Source organism: Larus michahellis, chromosome 21 (assembly GCF_964199755.1).
Source record: "Larus michahellis chromosome 21, bLarMic1.1, whole genome shotgun sequence".
In the NCBI taxonomy this organism is placed as follows: domain Eukaryota; kingdom Metazoa; phylum Chordata; class Aves; order Charadriiformes; family Laridae; genus Larus; species Larus michahellis.
The window spans coordinates 4,337,670-4,360,999 of NC_133916.1; the positions used below are offsets into that span (position 1 = coordinate 4,337,670).

The 23,330-nt window shown below is 49.6% G+C and overlaps 1 protein-coding gene across 3 annotated transcripts in view; it reads right to left on the minus strand.

Moving 5' to 3' along the window:
- The window catches only part of CCND3 (cyclin D3), a 47,521-nt gene that overhangs the window by 8,432 nt on the left and 15,759 nt on the right, over positions 1-23,330 (minus strand). For 2 of the 3 annotated variants that reach the window (XM_074564196.1, XM_074564197.1), the window contains exon 2: positions 5,258-5,473. In XM_074564196.1, coding sequence (XP_074420297.1) covers positions 5,258-5,473 — 216 coding nt within the window. Of the gene's footprint in view, positions 1-5,257; positions 5,474-7,243; positions 7,961-23,330 lie in introns of those variants that run through there. The other variant, XM_074564195.1, reaches the window with a different exon arrangement.

Here is a 23,330-nt window from a genome sequence, read left to right on the forward strand (position 1 = left end):
GCAAGTCAGCTACTGGGAGTCACCAGAGGCAGATGATGTCCACACTGGTGTGGCAGAGAGCCTGTCCCTGCTGCCTGTCCCATTTTGTCCTGAGAAGATCCAGGGTGCACGTCAGCTCAGCTGTGAGACCTCACCTGGGAGAAGCTGGCTCCTGCCGCACCAGGACTGATCCAGGACAGCAGCCTGTTCGTTTGCAATGCACAAAAGCAGCTCTTTTCCAGCTAGTACACAGGTTCATCGTCTTCTTAAAAACCTTGTTCTTACAAAAGGCCTGATCCCGAGACGCAGCCGGCACTCGAAATGCCAGCTGAAGGCGACAGGCGCCAAGGACTGTCACCAGCTCACAGGATTTAGCTCAGGGAAGCCTCTCTCCTGCCAAACCACCCTGCTCCTCACTTCGCTCCTGCTAACCCTGGGGACTTCCCGCTCTCAGAGCCAGCATGTCAGAATCTCTGAATCACTTTATCTGTGGAAGAAGCAGAACAAAAGGCTGCGAGAGATAGGCAAGCAGGTTCGCAACAGCAGCACCACTCAGTATAGCAAACATCCTTTTCCTGGCATTTTGTTTTGCACCTAATTGAATCAGTCTCTGCCTGGCTAATGAAAGAGAGGAAGAAAGTGGAAAATGTTCCTTTGTTTCTCCAGCTTGCGGAGCCCACCCTCCTCGTGGAAGGGCTGCAAGCTGCCAGCGCTGCCCACCGAACACCCCATACCCAGGAACGCATCAGGTCCCCCTTCTGCAAGATCCCCCCCAGGCCAGAGCTCCCCACGCTTGGCCAGCATCTATAGGGGTGGAAATTGCACAGCAGCTGAGCTTCCCCTCTGCAAGCTTGCTCCCTTGATCTCTCCCGGCTGCATCCCACAAAAAAAGAAAAAAAAATAAGGAAGGAAAGCGGCAACCATTTCCCATTGCCTCCCCTGCTCTGACAAGATGATCTCAGAGCACAGTCCATTCACAGTGAAACAGCCTCAAGCCCCTGGTTGCTGCCTCCGCACCCTCTCACTGAGACAGACCCGAGTCACAAGCGGAGACTGTTTTACTCAATTTACAGCTCTGCAAACACAGACTGGGATGTGACAGTCACACCGGCTTCTCTCCTTTTCATGTAGTGACAGTCACTGTACATCAAGCTCTACCCTCAGCAACACCCACACACCCGCTATGCCTACAACCTCGCTGGCAAGGCTGCACAGGGAGCAGAGAGCCCCGCTCCTCCCTGCAGCAGCCCCGTCTGCAGGAGAAAAGGAAGTTGCGCTCAGTGTTGTCACTCAAGTTGATAAGGTGCCATTTGACATTATCACAGACTTGATGAGACACCAGCAAAGCGGGAGCGGGCTGCACTCTGTTGTGCTCATGAGCTGACTCAAAAGGAGGATGGAAAGAGCTGCTGATGTTGCTGCTGGCCACCCACCCTACCCAGCAGCTGAGACACAGCTACAGAAATGAGCAGCCATGAAAGTCCATTTGCAAATAGGAAATCTGGGGCAAACGTTTGTTTCCGTCCCCTGACCAGAGCTCAAGGCTGGATGTCAAGGGTAAAGGTGCCAACTTCAGATGCAGAAACGGTCACATCTATCCGACCCATGCAACAAGCAGAAGGTAAAACAGTAAAACACAAGCATGTCGTCTGCAAAGGCAATGCTGTATCACAAATGAACATCCCTTTCTACTCAGCTGTTATCTCTTTCTCTTATTCTCACTCCTCATGGCCTGCTGTCACTGCTGCTCCCTTCAGTATCTCCCTAGTGGCTTGATCCTGCTTAAGATCTTTGCTGGGAAATACCTGGCAGTTTGCAAAACTGACTTTAGATCAAAGACATCAGAGGCAAGACAGTGTATTAGGGGCAAACCAGGCAGATGAGGGTGACCTACAGCCGCTCTCCCCAACCTTCACGCAGCTGAACACCCTCTTGCACAGGCCAGAAAAGCCTTCATTAAAAAAGAAAAAAAAAAAGAAAAAAAAGAAAAGAAAGGTAGGTTAGATAACGCCCTTGACGGAAATCCAACTTCCTCCAAATGGACAAGTCCCTCGTTGCATCATTTCCTTCTCCCTAGAATAACTTCATCAAGATTTTATTTCAAGTGTGTCCTCTCTAAACCACTGAGCTGGTGCCAAGCATCCCTGCAAGAGAAGGAAGCAAACCTACCGGGAAAGTGAGCCAGCTTCCTCCGCAAGGCCAGGGAGGACATGCTGGAAGCTGAAATGGCACCGATCCATGAGAAGAGGCCAGGATGCACCATTGTCCAAACCTTGATGAAGAAGCTCCCCTTCCCCTCCCCACCCTCTTCCACTGCAAGATTGTGAAAGAGAAGTAACATTACCACAATTAGCACAGAGGAGGAAAACAGCAGCTTGCCCTGGTTTTGTAATCAGGGTATTAACTCTTGTCAGGTCCCAAAGCGAAGACAAATCCTTCACATATCTTCAGATGTCACCTCCACTCCCTCTTTACAGTGGGGAGCAATGGGAGACTGGAGTAGGATCTACCCCAAATAGGGTTAAACATCTACCAAAAGAAGCCTTGTGGCGGGCAGGAAAAGACGATCACCAGATCAGGGCTACAGAGCATCTCCTGCACAGACATCGGCAAACGCCTCAGCACCTCTCCTTAAGGGCTGTGGCTGGTTTGTTTGTGATGCTTCTGCTCAGCCCTTTGGCTAGCACTGATTACCAGGAATAAACCCCTCCACTGCCCAGTGGTCATGGCCATCCCCTTGGGAAAGAGAAAGGGGATTCGATTTGCCTGAGAAAAGCTATCTTTGGCTATCCCAAGAAAGGACTTTTGGCCCCCAAAATGAAGCCATTCTTGTCCACCTCAACTGCATATTGATTACGGAGTACAACGATGAAAGTGCTCCGTGCCAACTGTCCAGCCATGCCTTATGTTGTGAGCGTCCCAGGATCCTGGAGGGGACAAAAGTACAGGAACAGAGAATTCCAGCACTGAGACCTGCACAATCACAAGTGAGCAAGGGGCAGCAGACAGCACTTTCCTTCTCCATCTCCACCTCAAATCTGCCAGGAGGAGGGAGAAGGGAAGATGAATATTGTGGCACTGCTTAGCCACAGCTTCCTGCTGACAAACCTCTGGGGGGAACAAAAAAAGACTCCGAGCGAGGAGGCATTAGCATTTCAGAGCAAGAGTGGAGGAAAGCCTCCAGGGATGGTGCACACGCTCTGCCCACCTGCACATCTCCCAACTGTTCTCCTTTGGAGGGAGCTTGCTACAAACAAAGTTCAACTGAAAAAAAGCAAACCCTCACCAAGAATTAATCAATGAATAAATCAGACTGAAATACAGCTGGGAGACACAGGAGACGTGCAATGCACCCACCAAGTCCAGTGCCTTCTAGCCCAAGGTCCACGCTGCAGAAATCACTAGGATTTGCTGCGATGATCTCCCCTAGTCTGCAGGGAGGATGACAGCAGGACGGCCTTTAAAGTCTGGATTGGAGAGGGAGATGGATGTGATGTGTCTCAGTAAGTTCACCTTCCTGCAACCCCTATTGCTGTTGGACAGAGAGCTCATCCATCACCCTGAAGGGACAGAAATCTGACACTGGCCCACAAAATGCATTTTGATCAGCTTCACACTCCACGAGAACACGGAGAGCACCGTCCGTGCTTTGAAATGCAGCCCACTTGCCTACAAGACTGTTAGGCACCTTCTACTCAGCTCCTTGCCTCTGCAACGGAGGCAACTTTTGTTGGCCCAGCAGAAAAGTGAATGCAAACCAACTCCCATTCCCCCCTGCCTTTTTTTCCAGCTAAATATTAACCCCCTCGTTATCACAGGGCCAACTGGAACCCTTCCGTTAGAGGCTGGGATTTGCTTCACAAGATGGATCCCAGCCCTGGAAGATACCCACGCTGGATGAGAAGGTGCTGTCAAGGATGAAGCTTTACTGACAAAGCAGGACAAAGCCTTTCCACACACAGGTTTTATGGCAGCCCCCCGCAGCAGGATGCCGTGGAATAACCACAGGTCAGCATGCAGAAAAACAACGAGCAGTTATGCTTCCTCTGTGCATTCCCATCCCTCACCACTATTCACGGTAACGATCCACGTACTTTTTTTTCTGTGAGTGCTACTTAAGGCAACAACCACCCACAAACGACTACAGGGAGAGAGGTATGGAGGTGAGGGGATTTTCCCCAGCCTTCACTGGCACTTGGAAAAACCATGTTCATATTAGAGTTCCCCAGTTACAAGAACTTCCGATTCACACCTGAAAGTTTTGTGGGTTCACTCCCCACCCTGGGGACAAATCACACTCAGATCACCTCACCCATCCCAGCCCAAAAAAACAGATATTTAATAAGGCGATGACTAACCCTGAGAAATTCTCGTAGACAAACCGTCTCCAGGGATGTTTGTTACTCGAAGCGAGGTGGCCGTTTCCTCCCAAGGGCTCTGATCTACCAGCACGGAAGGCCCCCCAAGAAAAGGGGTTCTCCAATTTCCTCCCCCATTGGCAAAGTTGAACTCATGAGGTTTGGACCTTTGCTTTGAACTGTTATCAGCCAAGAAAACGCTCCATCTTTCAAAGCCTACACAGCTTCTGCCTGAGTGTACAATGGGAGAGGCAAAGTAGCCCTGCTTTAACTCAAGGGCACGGAACAGGACCTGGGCGACAACAAGGTCCCACTTATTTCCATCACCTTGGCAGCACTGTCAGTCTCCATGGTACAACCCAGCCAGCTGGGCCCTGGGTCAGAAAAGCTCCCACCCACTTTGCTGGTTAACTCTCCACTTAAAGCTTTATTTTTCCTACTGGTGTGAAAATACATCTCCCACGTCATGCCCCTTTGCAGCTGGGGCAAGTCAGAGCCGCACGCCCCAACAGCAGCCCCCGCCTCACGCCCCGCCGGCTGCACAGACAGGAGCCTTTGTTCTCCAGAGCTGTCACTCGAGAGCGAACCAGCGCCTGGGAGTGAGCTCAGTGTGGCAGCTCCATGCTGGCAACGAGCACTTAAGGCACAAGGAACTTTCTCTGTAACCTGGAGGTGACAAAGCTGATTCCCACAGCTTGGAGTGAGTGTCTGCCCAGGACGGAAAGGTCTCCACCAGTAGACATCACACCCACCAGGGCAAGGAGGTGAGAAGGTTGGTTGGGGAACGCAGAGAAAGGTGAAGAAATGGGAGACAGAGAACAGGAGGAGACACAGAGGCAGATTTGCTGCCAAGTAGCAGGATGCAGGAGATAAGAGAGCTGGGGAGGGGGTGGAGGGCTCTGTGAGATAGGGGTGGTTACCAGGAGCTGCTGAGGCGTGATGGAGTTGTCTGTGTAAATGCAGAGTTTCTCCACGGTCAGGGGCATGGTTTCTCGCAGCTTGGAAGCCAGGAGCATGCAAACCGCTCCCAGAAGCTGCAAGTGATTTTTCCGCACCGGAACTGACGACAGGTAGCGATCCACGTAATTCATGGCCAAGGGGAAGACCTCTTCTTCGCATTTCTGCTCCTCGCACACCTGACAAAACCCAATTACAAAAATAAAAAATAAAAGGAAGCTTTAATTAGCATAGGACTCCCCAGATCCTGCCTGCAGAGCAGCTTCAAAGCTTCTGGTCATGGTGGTGTTTCACACTTATCTTCAGGGCTTTGAAGGCACCTTGGTGTTGGGGAGTAAATTAGCTACAGGTGTTAAGCCTATGACTTGAGAGTGATTACACCAGCAACAAGTTTGACCAATGCCTTAGGACCTTCACCTTCCTGTGGAACACTGCAGAACTCATATGTAGACACAAAGAGTCCACAAATAAGTTGCGACCAAAATTGTGTTATTTTGTCTCCTTTTTTAACGTCCCCTGTTGGGGATGTCTCCAGCTAGCTCTGCAGCAAAGCTCCCATTTTCTGCTCTGTGGGCCTCTGCAAAAAATGAGCAATTCCAGCGTATCTCCAGCTAGAGACCTAATAGGGCAGGATCCACTTGTAGCAATTCCACCTTAAGTGGTCCAAAGACATGAGAAGAATCAATGGCAGAGCCCAAATCAATGGTTGAGTCCTAAAGTCCTCCCTCAGCCACACTTGTACCACAGCCATGAACAGAATCCAGGAGCGCTGAATTTTAGTCATCTGCTCTTATCTCTTAACCAGTATCAAAACGCTGGTCATATTTAACTTCCTTCTTTCAATGCAACCATAAAAATATTGAGGTTTCTCCTCATACAGCAGCAAACACCGCCATTCTCCTTCCAGCAGCGACTGCCTCCCCCTGCACAGGCTGCCACAGCGCCGGGGACACTGACACGCACAGTCATGACAGCTGCCAAGTGTCATCCCCTTTTTGACTGCCTTTAGGGCTGCACAGGAACAGGCTCCGAAGCAGCATTTATCTAACTACCCTTCACAGAAAGGGAACTGCAGAAACAGAACAATAATAGCGGGGGGGGAACCCTTTAAAAAGCAAGATGTTCATTATTTCTTTTGACAGAAGCAGGCAGTTTCTTGCAACAGCAGCCAGGGTGGAAAGCAGGCAGGCTCGATCCCAAGTCATTTGTCCTTTGCAGAATCTGTTCTTTCTTTCTCTATTGAGACTGTTCACTCTGACCATCTCATGAAGAGGCCCAAGAGATTTCCCCCACTGAACTGTATCCCGCAGAGAGCCGCATTCATTTTTAATTTAGGGAACTAAACAGTAGTGATGTTATTTTCCCCGCTTTAACAGGGCATTTTCAGCCCCATTCAGAAAACACAAGTCTCTAGCCTGCCGGGTGCACAGCTGAGTTCTCTGCCCAAAAGTTTTGGGGAGCAGGAGGCGAACAGGGGGTCCCATGGCAGCATGCCTGCACACCACCATGGTGGGGTGCGTGGGTTCGGGGTGTCGGGGGGTGGCTGCTTCTCCCGCAATGGGCAACCACACCTTCCAGCATAGCCAGCGCTCTCACAGATACTGCCCCGCTGCAGACTGCCTTCCTCACCCGCCTCCCGACCCTCCATGTGCCTCCCCGCCGGCATAATCCCCCCCATACTGGAGACCTGACCTCCGGCGCACACCAAGCTCTGGGACTTCAGGGCTCTCCTATCCCCAACATTGTTCCTTGCACCCCTGCTTTGCAGCCCTCCCCAGCGAACAGGGGTCGGGTGCTCCTGCCCCGTGCTTCCCCCCGGCGCCAGCTCTCTCCCGCCGGAGCAGGAGTGCGCACGCTTGCAAGCGCGGACGGCAGGCATGGAAAAGCACCGGTGGCCGGGCAGGGAGCCGGAGCTGCGGCGGGAGAGGAGGCAGTAGGGCGTCCCGTACCTCCAGCATCCAGAAGGCCAGCATCTTCCGCATGTAGGGCTTGATCTCCCGCTGCACGCAGTGGAAGTAGGAGACGCGGGGGCTGTAGCGCTCCTCCTGGCTCAGCAGGTTCTGCAGCACCCGCCGGTCCCCCAGGAGCTGCGGGTCGCGCCCGGCGCGGGGAACGCGGGGAACGGCTTCCACGCACAGCAGCTCCATGAGAGCGGGCAGAGAAGGCAGGGCAGAGCGGGCAGGGCAGGCAGCCACCCCGCCGGCTCGGCTGCAGCCGCCGCGGGACGCCGGGAACTGGCCGCGCTCCCGGGGGGGCGGAGCCGCCGCCCACCGCGGGGCGACCCGCCGAGCCCGGCCGGCCCAGGCGCGCCGGGAGGGGGGGGCGCGGCCAGCGCCGCCTCCCCGCCAATCCGCGGGCCGAGCGGCGGCGACGCGCCGAAACCGGGATCTGACCACGCCCCCGGGGGCGGGGCCAGAGGCGCGCCGGCGGGCTGGCAGCACGTGGGGCGGCCGCGGGGCGCTGCTGCCATGTTGGGGGGGGACGGGGAATGGGACCGGCCCCTCGGGGCTCTGCCCGGCCTCCCGCTGCAGCACCGGCCATTCCACGCTTCCCCCGGCACCCCCGTCCTCTCCAGGGGCCGCTCCCCGATGCCCAGCTCCCTGCAGGCCAGCCGGGCTGCAGAGGGGCAGACCCGGAGGTTGCAGGGAGGCTTCTGTCAACCCAGTCCTTACCAATTTTTAAGAGAATTTTTTTCAGTATTTAGTCCTATACCTTTTTTTTTTAAATATGTGTGTGTCTGAACGAAGTCCTTCAAGGCTATGAAAATAATCAGCTGTGTACATACTTGGAGCTGGTCCGTACAGAGCCAGCTGTCTTCCAAAAGTTACCCTCATGTTATTACTGGCGCAGCTGGGTGGGAGATAGCAACCTCGGTGTCGGCTGAGATAAGGGTTTGTCAGGCTTGGCTGGTTCTTCAGAATAATTGACAATTGTTTGGAAATACCTTTGCAAATTGCACACTGAATGGCTACTTACTCCAGGAATTTTAAAGTCTTTCGAATAAGTTTGCACTGCAACTTCCACAGCACAAGATTTGCTCTGGTACCTGTGTCTGCTTCTAGTTGACCCCGCAGTAATTGCTTTCTGTAATGGGAAGTTGAAGACAACGGGCTGTAATTCTGGCCACGTTGCACTCTGATGTTTGTCACTGGCTACAGAAACTGCAATGACTCGACTTTGCTAGTGCCAGTGGGAAGGGTCAGAAAAGTGTCTAAAATGTACAACAGATTCTCTAATGGGAAGGGAGAATGGGTTGCCTTCAAGGTTACAGATTAAAAGCTCCTTACCAAGGTGAGAGAATTAGCTCAGGAGGTCCACTTTTAATGAAAGTTCCCAACATAGTTTGCGAAGGCATCGTGCCTGAATGGGCTGACCTGCCTGTATAAGCCTCTTCGCCACTGGGGTGGTGCCGCAATGTGGCATTTGCGGCAGTGGTTGGAACCAAATGATTATAATCACCAATGTGAGAGGTGGGAAATACATTCCAGACCACCAACATCTCTCGCTCTGCTACGTTGCATCATTCCCTGCCAATTCTGACTGCTCTGCCCTCTGAAATGAAGCACCTCGGCAGTCCGCACTCCTGTAACACTTCATTGCACAGGGCTTTATGTTCCATTTTATAGCACGGCATTGCTGGGCTGAGAGCACGATACAGGGAATCGGACGGAGACAAGCCCAAATTCAACTCACAGCAATAATCCATACCTGCAACCCCGGGGAGAAAGCTGCTCCTGTTCAGAAGGGATCAGAGCAATGGAACTCATAAAAATTGAGGACTTTATGGATGTGGTATCGTACAAAGAGGATTCAGCAGGAACACCTCTGACCAATTCTGCTGGAGTGTTCCTCAGTATACACACTTGTATGTATTTTTAGGCCAAAGAACAAAGAACCAAAGGAGTGGAGTGACTTGCCACAATAGCTACTCCCTCCACACAAGTCACTTCTATGTGTGCCATTTTGACACATTTAGTACTTTTTTTTTGTATTTTCAGTCATCTAAAGAGTCTTTTAATGAAGAACAAACATACGAAGTTAATAAGCATAAGTAAAACAAGACTGAAGCCTTTGTTCTCCCAGCTCAGGATTTTTTCTGTGTTGAAAATGAAAAACATCTTTTTTGATCAGAGGTTTAGAGGTTCAAAATACTACTCATGACAGTGAACACAAAGGTCGCACACACAACACACATTTCACACGCTGGAATCCCATTCCTACACTTGTACAGATGGCTTTCATTTTCTGCAAGGTATACGATACATTGCAAATTTTTAATGATGCCATCGGCGTTGATTTGTTGTGCTGAATGCCCTGAGAACACCATACAGCACGGTGACGCGGAACTGGAGAAAAGAAAGGGTGGAAGAGAATTAGATCAATCCCATCCCTGCCTTAAAATGAAAAAGAGGAAGTTTTGTAGGTGAGATGAGATTCCCAAATCCCTTTCCCAACTAACTTACTTTCACCTTACAAATAAATCTTCCAGTGGTGTGGGCAAGAAATATTTGAAGAATCTATGGGAGAGATTTCTGTGGACCAGTCAGCTGGTTTTAATCCGGGATGACCCCCCCCCCGCTCCGCTCCCCCACTCGTTCATTGTGAGCAGCATCCCCCATTTGTGCAGGGGAAGAGAAGGGCCCCATGTCCCACATTTTTAGTAAAAATAGACAGCAGCTATTTTCTTTAGTCAGGCAAAGGGAAACCACAGCACTGGGTTCTTGGTCCTTCTGGTTTCTGGGCTGTGCCTTTTGAAATTGAAAGTTTCAGGCCCTTTCATGGTCTTTCTCCTGTTTCCCAGTGTCTGCACGGCGGTTCTGACACAGCCCATTCAGCTGGAGCTGGGCTCGGTGGCAACCCTGGGCCATCGGACACGGAGGGGAAAAATGAAGCCCATTGCATAAGAAAGTGTTCCTTCCAGATGATGACTTGGCAAAACTGATGCCTCTGCAAGCCACATTATCAGGCTAGAAAGGCAAATTACAGGCTTCAGGCGTCCTAAAAAGCCTATTGTGTGGGTGTGCGGAGGGAAAAGAGAAAATTCCAGGAAAACCAAATTTTGGTCACTGCTGTCCATAGATAGTCAGCTTCCTGGCTTTGGCAAGAGAGAGCACAGCAATATTAAAAAAGGAAATTCCTTCACAGTAAAAATTAAAAAACCTGATGGCCTCCAGACTTCCAGGATCCCGAACCAGCAATGTTATTCTTTGCTGAATCATAAAAGGGACTCATTTTTTTGGTATGTTGATGAGAAATTAAAAAGAGTGACCAGCAGCTGGAGGTTTTAAAGGGGCAATGCAGACGCAGGTCTGATTCCGATGGGCAGCTGGTGTCACGCAGGGGCTTTGATCGAGGCTATTGCCATTTATCGGGATGGCCGTTCAGTAGGGGCATGTCCTTACGCTCTTCTCTGCAGAAAGTTTTCATCCACGTCACTTTGCATCAGCCGTGGGCCTGGCCCTGAAGGCTGTCAACAAATGTGATCAGCACCTTTTCTACACTGGTTTCTATGTCTTACATTTTATATCTACTTTCTGTCCAATTTTGATCTACCAAGAGCTAAGCCATCCTCTTCCTTGGTCATACTGCAACTACGGTGTCATCAGTGACATCAAAATGAAACTGCTTAACATACATGAAGGACTTGACAACCAAATCCAATGAGCAAATAACTATATAATTTGCTGTAGGAAATCCCCAAAATAAAATGAAAAACGGGTACCATTTTGTGCATGTGTGAGAAAGAGCGAGGACAGCATTTCACACTTTCTGGTTTGAGGATTTCAAAACACTTCAAACATCTTAATCTGTTGTATTTCACATCCAGTTTTCCCTAAAGCAGAGAGATATTGCAAGCATTCCCAGCAGGAAAGAGCAAGGGCTGTGGCACACGAGGGCTAGCAAAACATGTCGCGGCAGTTTGGTGCCACAGTCTGTGTTTGCCAGAAGTCTCTGCTGCTTTAGAAGGAGATGGCACAGGTTACAGTCCATCATACGCACTTAAACTGCTGACAAAGGTGGACCAGTAACCGGCAGGTCAGGCTGGGGGGGTGCAGCAGCTGAGGAGGGCACAGCTTCATCTGCTGAGACGGCGGCAGCAGGGCAGATCGCTGCAGGGATGCAGCACGTCAGCCGGCCCATGGCAGATGTTTGCTCTAGTGCACATGAATCGGAGCCCGCAGGCACAGGGAGCTGAGGCATCTTCTCCGCTCATTCAGCTGGTCCAGTGGGCAGAGAGCTGAGGATTTCCTGGTCTCGGTCCCATGCTTAAACACAAGACTGCCGTCTCCCCCCGTAGCTGGCTCTCTCTCCTTTCTCATATCTTATTCATTCTTAACTTTAAAAAAATGCTTTCATTGAATTGAAGGGAAGTTTGGTCGAGTACAAGCTTAACATTTGACCCAGGGGATGTGTTTCCTAATATCTTTCCCATTACTGGCAACCACTGCATTCCCTTTCCTCTGACTTGGTCAGACTGTTGAGTACAACTAATTAGTTTGGTGTGATGTCATCTGAATACTGAATCTCAGCAATGCTTAGATATATCCAGTAATGACGTACATGAGAAATCTGCAGAAGAAAGTTTGCTGCTTCAAAGGACAAAATACAGCTTTTTCATTGATTTAAATCCCCTTATTAGAGCAGCTTTTGGTACAGTTTGGACTAATTGTCTATTTAAACAAAAATAAAAGTGTGACTGTTGATACTACTTGAGTTTACGCTACATCCAGCACTTTTGTATGCCTGTTCCTGGGATATGCATCAATTTAACAATGAGTTCCTTAACCAGGATTATTAAGGGAGAGAAACAGGGGGACGAAGGGAAGCCTTTCGCTTAGGTGTCTTCCTAGCAGAACAAAGAAGTGATTGGAAAGCAGAATAAATGGATGAAAAGAGACACATTTGTAAACACGCATTTAGCAAGCAATTCACTGCGTCTTTTGGCAAATCATTTAGGAGAAAAATTCCAAAGCGGGTATAGCTTTGGAATGTCTCCATTTCGGAGTAGCCAGGCCAGATTTGAGTCCAGTGGAGCCAGCCCAGTCTGCCCCAGCTAACAATTTAGGCCAGCAGAGATTTAAATGTAGTTTCACCTGACTCTTATGAAAAGCATCAGAACAAGTTTGTCTCCACCTGTCATTTTAGCAGCTGTTTTCTGCCTTGGTTCCCTTTTCCTAATGAAATCTAAAATTAAGTCACATTTTCATTGACTCAAGCTCATACCATAGTGAGCCATCCCCAGGTGAATGTTCAGTTTTGTTCCCAAATCAGGCATTTTAGAAACCAGCCAAATTCAGCTGGTAAAGATAGAAAGACAGACCATAGAAAAAATGCAAAGCTGAAACCAATCAATTTCAGAAAGAAACTGGGGTTGGAAAGCCCCCAGTTATGATATATTTAGTTCATTTCAGGGGATTATCTGTGGTCGCCAATTATGCAAATTGTTAAAAAACACTGCCCCAAAATTTTACATCTTTTTTTACAACACCCTTCCCTTCTCCATCCTTCCAGCCCTTTCCTGCCCTGCCCTGAATTGATCTTGTTGCCTACATCTTGCGCAACCTATTCGGTAGATTAGACGCGTTTGGGTTTTTCTAAGAATTTTTGGTTGCATGATATTTTTCATTTGATGTGGCAAGCCCGGTGCCTAGCGCCCGTTTGCCAACACAAACTGCCAGTCAGCGAGTCAGAGCCAGCTCAAGGCTTCTCGGCAGTGCAGGCAGAAAGGGAATTTGCAGTGGCTGTACTGGAGAAAGTATGAGTCCTCCCTGGTGAAGTGACAAGGAAGGAGAGACTGACCGAGCTGGAACAGAAGGGAAAATACTTGAAAGCTGCGAGAAAATACTTCTTTCGCTGCAAGAAGTTGGGTCTGCTACGGGATGAGGCTGTTTGCAGCACCTCAAGCCTGCGTCCCAGCCGTTCACTGCACTGTAGCACCCAGGCACGTTTCCCAGGACCCCACAAAGTAAAGCAGGCAGCAGAATCATGGCAGTAGGGCTGGAGCCAGCCAGCGCTCCTGAGGAAATGGGGTGGGATAGACTAAGCACTGGACTGGCAGGTGGGATGGCTGGATTTTAATCATGGCTTGGCCAGGCTGTAAATGGGGATGGAGGTCTCTGCCTAAGCCTGGACTAGGAGGATTTTTCCCTTTACAGGGCCGGAAGGGATCATGTCAGGACAGGATGGAGGGTGGCTCTCGGAGAGGGTGCATACCCTGCTGCCGGCATTGCAGTGGAAATACTGTGGGACTGAGCTCTAGGGTGCCAGCGATGGGCAGGCAAGAATCTCATCAGATCAGTCAAATTGGTGGTAGATTTTGTTCCTTGTAGGGAGGGAGGACTACACTGTGTGCATGTGCGTGTTTTTGGGGGTAGAAAGAAAATGATTGATACCCCACTGACTTCCCCCACTTGTGGTGCACCTGGCTTGCTGTTACCTTCCAGCACAGGCTGAGTATACTCTACATGGGCTTTGAACTAGAGGCAGACCTTGCAGGCGAGAAGCCTTTACCATGAGCTTGTTGGCTGCACTCAGTTCACCCTTGGTGTAACTGAAAGGAAACATCTTGTACCAACCCCACATCAGCCAGAGTATGCCTACGCAGCCAGCGGGCGCCGAGTTGAGCCGCTCTCTCTCCAGCACAGCAGCTGTGTCTGTGTGTGACAGACCCTCCACTCTGACACCCCAGGGACCACCCCAAAGCCCACCGTCTTTGCTGCCAGCCTGGCTTTACCACCTTAAGCCAACGCATGCATAGCGTGTGTCCTCCCCCACATCGGCAGTGAAGAAGTACACTCATCCCTCCAGTTCAAACTGCAAAGCCAAAGAAAGAAAATTTTAAGGACCTACAAACCACAGTGATTAAGTACAGGCAAAGAGGAATGTCACACCCCTGTGTTAATAAATGGAAATAAAATACGATCCACACGGCAGCACAGCTATTGTTCAGATAACCTGCAGCACTGAAGACAAGTCTCCTCTAAGTAAGTTCCCAGAACACCTTTCCCTGAAGGCACAAGTGTCACTGTATTTCTTGTGATTGTCACAGCCAGGTACCTCTGTATATCCCAACAGATGTATAGAGATCAAATTCACTGAGATGCTAATATCCGTAATAATATACGGATGCATTTCTCCCAGCTGTTCTGGTAGCTCTATATTATCTACGTGTGCTTCTGCATTCATGTCATCAATAATTACTGACATTAACAACATGCTAATGAGATACGCTCTGTGAATGCATACACATCACTGGGCAAGCAGTATTCCCACTGTATTTAGGCAGATCTTTGGTGGAGTGATTCCAGCAGTTGCCTGATATGTTAACCATTTCTTCCAACACTAACCTACTGCTTTGCATTTGCTCTGAGCCTTACAGCATCGGAGTTGCTGCTCCTGCTTGTCCATCCTTCCCTCTCCTAGCATCACAGCAGTGAAGATGTCTCCTGAAACATCAGAAACTGAAGTTAGTAGTGGTTTATGTGACTAAGTTAGAAAAAATGGTATTGTATCCCATTCAACTATTCCTATTAGAGCGCCAGGCTTCAGCCACTCCAACTAGACCTGCCACCGAAAGTAAGTCCATACTTTATGCTCCTGCTCTGTACGTGTGAGCAGAAATACTGTCCTTCACACCTGACTACAAAAGCCTGAGCAGAAGGGAATCAAATCTACTGCAGTGCAACACCAGAGTCAGTCTCCTACCAGGATATTGTCCATAGCAATTAAAATATGAACTTCCTTCCTACTGCAAACTGACAAACAAAGAGGTTCCTGCGATCAGGCATGAGTGCTTCTGAGATTATTTTTGTAGCTCTTTAGCATTATTTATAAGGTGAGCTTGGTAGACCATGTCCCCAAAACAAGTGTTTTGTCATCTGGACAGTGAACAGCCTGCTGCAGGTCTTAGGGGCTGGGCCAGACCGATTTGAGGGATGGAGGACCTGAAATCCAGTTGTATATGCTCTGGGTGGCTACTGCCACAGGGATGAATTCCATGGTGTCTGGTCCACAGTGAAGAACCCTCTGTTGCTACCAGTATTTTGAAACCGCACAACAACATCAGCAGCTGGGGAAGGAGAAAAGATGAGGCGATGGCAGTGCTTAGTAGACCTGCAAAGGAATGCAGGAGCATCCCCACTTACCGATGAGGAAACTGGGGCACGGGGCGCTGAGATGACTCGCTCATCACTCCCCAGCAGATGAGTGCCAGGCCCAGACAAGGAGCCTGCAAATTCCGAGTCCCAGCATGGTGCTCTGTCTGCCTCAGCCCCACCGCAATCGAAGACGTCGCGTGCCCAACATCAGCCCCACATCCCGCTCAGGCATGCTCTGGTGTGCTTGGTGTTGGTGACACAGCTCTCTCCCGCAGGCACTGATCCGTATGGCACTCACTTGCACATACTTTCCACTGCTCTGCGATGCAGGGCTGTAAAGACGCTGAGCAGTTACTTCTCCCTGGGTGATTTTCCATCTCCCAGCAAACAAGGGGATCTTGCAACTGTCGTTGGCTTTTCTTCACCTCTTTCGTGGGGGAGACTCCCTGCTACACGGCCACCTTGCCAGTCCCCGTCCAGGCTCAGGGCAATGATAAGTGCAGAACTGCTGAACAGCCCCATCTTCGGAGACGCTGATTAACTGCCTGACCCAAGCTGTGCAGAAAGGCGCGCAGGGCTTGCCAGGCCTACTAGGAACTGTCATTACCATAAAAACATCCCCTCCTTCCTAATATAGTTGAGCCAAAGCCCATTGCAAGAAGCTGAAGGATGCTGGCCCATCGGCTTTAGAAGCAGCTGGAGATGCTGGAACTAGAGATGCTGTTTTGGACCTGAAAGGTGTTACACAGCCAGATAGATGGTGGTCACGGGAGCATGGCAGGGATTATCGAGCAGTGCCAGGGGATGTGACCTCTCTGGGAAGCCATGGTCCTTGCCTGCTGAAAGCCTATGAGGGAGTCAGGAGCATGTGACAGATGAACACACAAGGAACGTGGGGACAAGGACACACAGGTCATTACGGCCCGGTGGGTGCAGCGGTGTTAGCTTTGCTGTTCCTTGACCTGGAATACCCCTGCCTTTGTTCCGCAAGCGTGACTTTGGAACGGAGATCTCTGGAGTCTCTCCTTTGTCTTTTCCTTCTGTGTTTTGGACCAGCCTGGTCCCCTGGCCAAGCTGAACTTGTTAGTGTGACCCTAGGGAGAAGAATCTCTACCACCCAGTGCGCCAGGGCAAGCAGGGAGAACTCAATGGGTGGAGAGCTGCAAACAGCAAGTGGAAGAAGCATGCAGAGAACTAGGGAAAGTGAGGAAGATGAACCGCATTGCTCTGCTCATCCTGTGACAAATGTGTGAGGCTTAGCTGGCAAGGTGACAGGAGGAGATGGCTGGTCAGATTCAGCCAAGGAACTTTCATTTCCCAGGCTGAGCTCTGAGCGGTGCACATGATGGAAAGTACTGACTTGTTTCTCCTCCCACCTGAGCTCCAGGGGCTTCTTGCATTCAGAAAAGGCAAATGTCAAATTGGCATGAGATTTTGACTTCTCAGCCCAGGCAGAGACAGAAACTGGGAAGACGCACGCATGCTTAGAGAGCCAGAAAGAGAAAGAAAAGGGAGGACAAGGAGAGAAAAATAAAAGCTAGATCAAGGACTGAATTTTCAAAGGCACTCAGCAGCCAGCAAATCTTTTTGTTCTCAAGGCCGTGGTGGAAGAAGAAGGGTCTGGATTATTCTCAGCAAAAGCTGAGCTTTTTTAGAACTCTGCCCCCTCCCCTTCCATGCCTATGATGAAGATTTCACAGAGGCGAGATCTGTTTGATTTAAAGGTATAATCCTGTGGTCATGGATCTAATGCACGGATCTGGGTGTCTGAACAGAAGCTGCAAGATACTTACTGCTCTCCTTAAAGCAGCCACCTGGGAACGCGTGCCAAACCCAGTGTGCTCTGAAGCGACTTGGCCATCATCTTCTAGAGGACCTGACCTCTCACCTACAGCCTGCGCTATATGAGCACCAATGTCTTGCCCTGTTTGGCAGCTGACAGACCTTGTAGTGCAAAACATGAGTGTAAAGACACGGGGAGTGGCTGAGCCAGCTTTTTCATAAGTGGGCTGAAAACTGAGAAGAGAGTCAAAGCACACAGCACAGCAGCTAATTCCTGGGAAAGGTTGACTGATGAGTTCTTGACCTCATCGAGGCTGGGGAGTACAGTCAGTTTGCAGCTGCCTCTGAGAGTTACCAAAAGACTCCAGGTCAGCTGGAATCTTGCCTTTTCCTTGCCAGAAAAGAAGAAACTCTTAATAGCTACAGAAGAGGAAAGAACAGGAAGCCCTAGAGGGATGTAAACAAGCTGGAGGTGATGGGACATGACAGTTAGACCTCACTGCTACTTAAATCTCTTGTATGCCCTGTAATTCAAGGGCCTAAGCCAAGGAAACTGGAGTTACCCCCAGTCCTGTGAGTCCCTCTGAGGAAACAGCTACTGAAAGAGGATTTTCCTCCCTGCCTGATGTAGGGAACAGCCTGTTGGGAGATGCTGGGGTCGCACCCTGAGGCATGAGAGGAGAAGGCAAGATCCTCCTTCAGTGCCCACTTGGGAAGAATGTTTCCTTCCCACTGGCTGTGCCCAGCAAACACACAAGCAATAAGGAGACCCTGGGAGTCGCACCCAGCCCCTGCCACCACCACCCCTCCGAGGCCTAAGGTCCCCCCATGAAATCCGTTGGAGCTGCTGAAGGGCATCGCTTGCTATTTCGGACAGAGCCCCTTTCCTGTGGTCACGCTCCAGGGCAGAAGAGTTGTACGCACATTTGCAGTTACCACTTGGCTGCCTGGTTCAGCTGTTTGGTCACTCGGGGGAATCAGCCAGTCCCCTCCCATGCGTGCAGGGTTCACCGGAGCTCCCTCATACCCAGGCAAGGATCAGGCGATGTATTACTGCATAAAGCACAGCTGAATACGGAAGGGCTTAATTTTTAAACAAAAGCTGTGACCAGCTTCAGTGGAGCCAGGCGCAGATTCTACTTGAAAAAAAAAAAAAAAATACCCTTTCTGCTGGCAACCATAGTGAAAGGAATGAGATCTGGGTCTTCTTAGCAAACTGCTGGGCCTGGGAGTGCTTGAAAGGTTTCCTAGAGACAACAGTGCAGTGCAGGGAAATGTTTTCCATTTGCAACAGCACTCCTACCTCGTTCTTCTCAGTGCACCAACCTAAGCATGACCTTTTGGGGTCTGACAGCTAACAACCAGTCCTGGCTCCTGCCACTTCCTTTTGAGCCTACAATGCCAACTTCTGTGATTCCTAAGCAAGATTACAAGCCAGAAAGAGCTTGGATATTCTCTAGATATCAAGGCTATCTTGTGTTCTAAAATGCATGAGAGGAGATGCTAAACCACATGCTTCAGAGTCAACACCAATAACGGTTCTTGCAAATTATCCCTAGTCTACTTGTGCAAGGTTCTTCTGCCTTCCTCTGAGTCAGCTAATACTGGCCTTTCAGATAGAGAAGAGACTGTTAAATGAGCCTTAGGTTTCATCCGCACAGCAATTTCTATTTTTTAGCATCTTAAGTTTCCCAGAAAGAATGAGGAGCATTATTCCCTTCACCCAAATAATACCCAATTAAAAAAAAAAGTAATAGATGTTCACAGTGAAAAGAAAAAGCACTTATTGGAAAGAGCCAGGAAGTGCCAGGGCTTGGGGATTAATTTCCTAGCTCTTTTCTGCCTTGCTTGGTAGCCTGGGCAGACCGCTTAGTTGTTACATGCCTCAGTTTCCCTCCAGCCAGCTGAGATAATGGAAGTACATAAGTCTCCATTGAATTCAGTAGAACTGCTGCCAGATATTCCAGAGCACACATGTGCAAATGGAACTCCGGCAAATGCATTTATACTACACTTAGCTGGCACTAAGCCCACTCCATTCATATTTATGCAATTAATCATTAATGATGTTCGTTTATTAATGGTGTTAAAGGCCTTCAAAATGGTAGAAAATTCCCAGGTGAAAGATGCTACAAGATTATGTCTTTAACTCTACAAACATGTAAGCAAAGGATTTAATTCTCCCTGAAAATGACATCCTGCAATGGAACGACTGGATCAGACCCTTGGAAAGGGACCTAGTAATTAACTTGGTGTAAATTCATCAGCTTCAGTCAGGATCTGGAGACTTTAATAGTCGAGTGCTAGTTTTTGTAGCGACAACTCCCAGAACATACTGTGAAGCGGCCTGCCTGCTTGAAGTGGTACAAGCTTCAGGACTCGGCAGCTCTTATTTGCCTTAAAATGGGTATAAAAGCACACCCCCCCGCTAAGATCTGGGCCTTTTGGGCCCTGACGCACACAAGAGGAGGCTGAGGAGGTGCCAACCTCGCTAGATAAGGCGGACAAAGGAGCTGCATGAGAAACCAACTGCACAGGGGGAGAAAGGACAATCTGGGATCTGGTTTCCTGGGTGAAACCATGGAAGCCCGGGCTGCTGCCAAAGGGGCTGTCCTGCTCGCCGCCGTGCCCGATGCCAGTCCTCCTCCCTTCCTTGCACGGAGGCTGCTCTTTGTGCTGGCTGCCCTGTTCTGACTGGGTTAACTTCTGCCAGATGCGGGACAAGACCTGGCTGGCTGCAAAGCTGCGTTACCGAATGGGCAAGTGCAGACAGGAAAGCTGTGCCGGGAGAGATTTAGGTCAGCTTTGTCTCAGAATCAGGTGGGTTTCTCCATTTGCTCCATCCATATAAAAGCTTTACTCTTTTCACCACGCAAAAGGATATTGTGGTGGTGAAACCATTTAACTGTCTTTAAATTAGTATATATGTAAAATAAACCATATTCATGTAAGGTATGACCATATTTGTATAAGAGCATCTACTGTTTTAACTATGCTGGCAAATAAACCTCCCACAGCTCAGCAGCTATTTACATCGATGAAGCACGGACTAGACCACATCTTCTGAGGCCCAGTTGTTACCAGGGCAGGCAGCCATTCTGGGGAGCACATAGATACGCTGCATAAGCAATAGCCGTAATAAAGGAAATGCTCATTACTACATGAAACACAGAAACTGAGACTATTGCAATTAATTAAAAAAGGAAATCAGAGCTGGGTCACTAGAGCCTAATTATAGAAGGGGGGTGGGGGGAAACAATCTGGGGAAAAAAAATAAATATTCTCAAGGCCCCTTAAAGATAACTATCACAGGCTACACCCTGGCTGACCCCACGTCACCCTGGTACATGGCTACTGAAAGTGCAGCTCCTCAGCTGGCAGGGTGGGGCTGCCAGCATCTGCACGGGGATCCGTCCCTCCGCCCGCCACCGCGGCGGCTGGAAACGGCTCGAGAGAAAAGAGAAGCCTCAGCAAAACAAGAAACTTGAGAGGATGTTTTTCTCCAGAGAGGATGGGAAAGTGATTTTTCTACCTGAAAATAAACATATATATATATGTTATATTCTGCCCAGTTAATATCTTTCTTCTTGTTTACCTCAAGGACATGCTGTACTGCCTGTCCTTTGTGGAGTGGAAGAAGCAGGATTTGGCTGTGATACCATAAAGGGGAATTTTTACTGAGGCTGCTGGACATAAACACACCCTGTGGTCCCCTCTGTCTGTCCAGGCCCCATCGCTGCAGCCCAGGCTTACCGCAATGGGTCTCCCTACGCTGCGACATGGCTGGAGCTGGGCAGGAAACATTTTTCCCATCCCACAAAAATCTTCCTGTTCTGCATCAGGATGAACCCAAGACCTTTCAGCGCTTCTAGCCTTGTTTTCTAAAGAAACAAGCCATATGCAATCCTGCTGCGTGTGTCTGTCCTCCCTTTCCCATAAATTCTTAATCCTTTGGCCAATTTCAACCAAGTCTGACTGGCTTGATCAGGTAAAGGTACCAACGTTGTTGCACTCCCACAAGTCTTGTGCAAGCAGGCAGCTCAGGAGAAGAGAGACCCAAATCACACTTCCACTAAGGAATAGATTCAGTCTTTCACAGACACCAGATAACACACAGAAGAGCTTCAGTTTTGCTGGAAACCAGCTGTGCCTGGCCTTGCTGCTTACAGTAATAGCGTCTGGAAAGCTCTTGCACACCGTGGCACGACCTGGGACGTGGGAGGACAAAACTCAAGTGCAAGCCTTGCTTCGTCCTGGCCATGATTCTCAGGCTGTACCCAAAGGGGTGGCTACAGCCAGGGACATGGGGTTACCCTTTCTCTCATCCTAATATAATTCCAAACACATAAAGAAAAACCAACATTTTCTTCCAGATATTTGCACTGGGGAGTTTCAGCCACCTGCGGTACAGGTACAGGGAGCAGAGGGGTGGGCTGCTCACCACTGCCCGCAGAGTGGGTTTCGCAGAGCAGGGCATTGGTTGGGGGCCCAATTTCTCCAGCGTCCACCTCCTTACACCCTCCACCAGCAAGGAACTTGCCAAGGCCACAAACCTTCCCTTGACCCTTTGACAAAGCTTCTCCTGCTCCCCGGACAGGGGCACTGCCCCACCACGTCACACATCCCTCCACCCCAGTTTTTCATCACGCTTTGCAGAGGAGGCTTCCCTTATTTATTTTTTCTCTCTTTGCTGCCACCTCACAGGTCTTTACCAGATCTTTGCAGATGGCAGCTCAATGCCTCAATGCCTAATCGTGCATCCCAGCTTTTGCATTATCTGGGTCCTGGAGGCCACCCTGCAACATGTGTCCAGGCCAGAAAGGTCAGAGATAAGCAAAAGGTCCTTTTGTGCTCCCGTCTCCCTGCCTGCAGCTCCCTGCCTGGGTTTCTGAGAACCTAGCTACCCTCAAAAAGAGAAAGTCAAACAAACAACTGCATGAGCACGGTGACTGATAGTGCTTCAGTAAGCCCCTGACACCATCTTTTAACGCCTAAGCGAAAGGGAGAGGTCGCCCTAAGGTATTGGCAGGCTCATATCCCTCCACACAGAGAGGGTTAAGAGCAGAAAGGCGGGGGAAAGAGCTGGTTGCACTTCAGCAGTAGCTGTACAATCAAACTAGCAGGGCAAGTAGGCAATCAGCTTGCATAGGAAGATATACACAGACACAAGAGAATCCACTCATGGCCTGTAAGAGGTAGAGATGCATCGCACTAGTTCACTTCAACTGCTGCAAACTCCAGGCTGGCAGGAAAGTCTATGAACAAAAGGAGCATTTAAAGAGGGTGAGATTCAGCTGGTGCTGAGAGGTAGCACAAAGCCTCAGACTTACCTCCACACCCCAAGCTGAGGTTGGTGATGGGTAAAAGGGATGGGACACTGAACTACCATCTAGGCTAAGGCACAGAGAAGTATCCATTGCTGATGGGAGCTGGGAAAGGGCAGCTATCAGGGAGACAGCACTGGAGGGGTCTGTGAACTGATTGCTGAACTGGGTGAAAATAACCTCCTGCTTTTAATCCGTGATAAGTTAGAAGGTATTTTGATGAAGGTGGATGGAGAAGTAAGGTCATACGTACTGAATCACATCTCCCTAGGCCTATGTATTTTAAAGTGTGCTTAACTTTGTTTCCACCACAGCTGCTGTGAGTTTTGCTCCCAGCTTAGGTCAGTAATGACAGCTTTGGAAAATCCCATTGCTGCAGTTTAACAATGATGAATTAGTTAATACCTGCAAAGTGCTTTGATGATGTAGATTTCTCAAGCAGGCAGTGCAAATACTGCTGCTGCCTCTGCATGAAGAAGACACATGGGATGCATGTTTAGCTTAACTGTAACAAAACATAGATGTCCCTGCCAGTCGTACTGCCTGAGCCCTTCCCCTCTCACTAAGAGTGGAGGTGAGAACAAACGTCTGAGAACAGCTCTGTCGGTTTTTGTTCACCGCCATAGGGCTGAGGTTCTACATGACCCTCAGCAAATTGGACGCCATGCACCGTGCCTCAGTCTCCCCTTCTGTAGTACTTCAGGGCTGATGGAAGGAGACATTCACAGAACTCAGCATTTTTTATAATTCGTGCATTTTGTGGCTTTTTTTTTTTTTAAATTCTTGACTGGGCATAAAAATACCAGCCGCCCAAAGCTATAGTGCAGAACGTC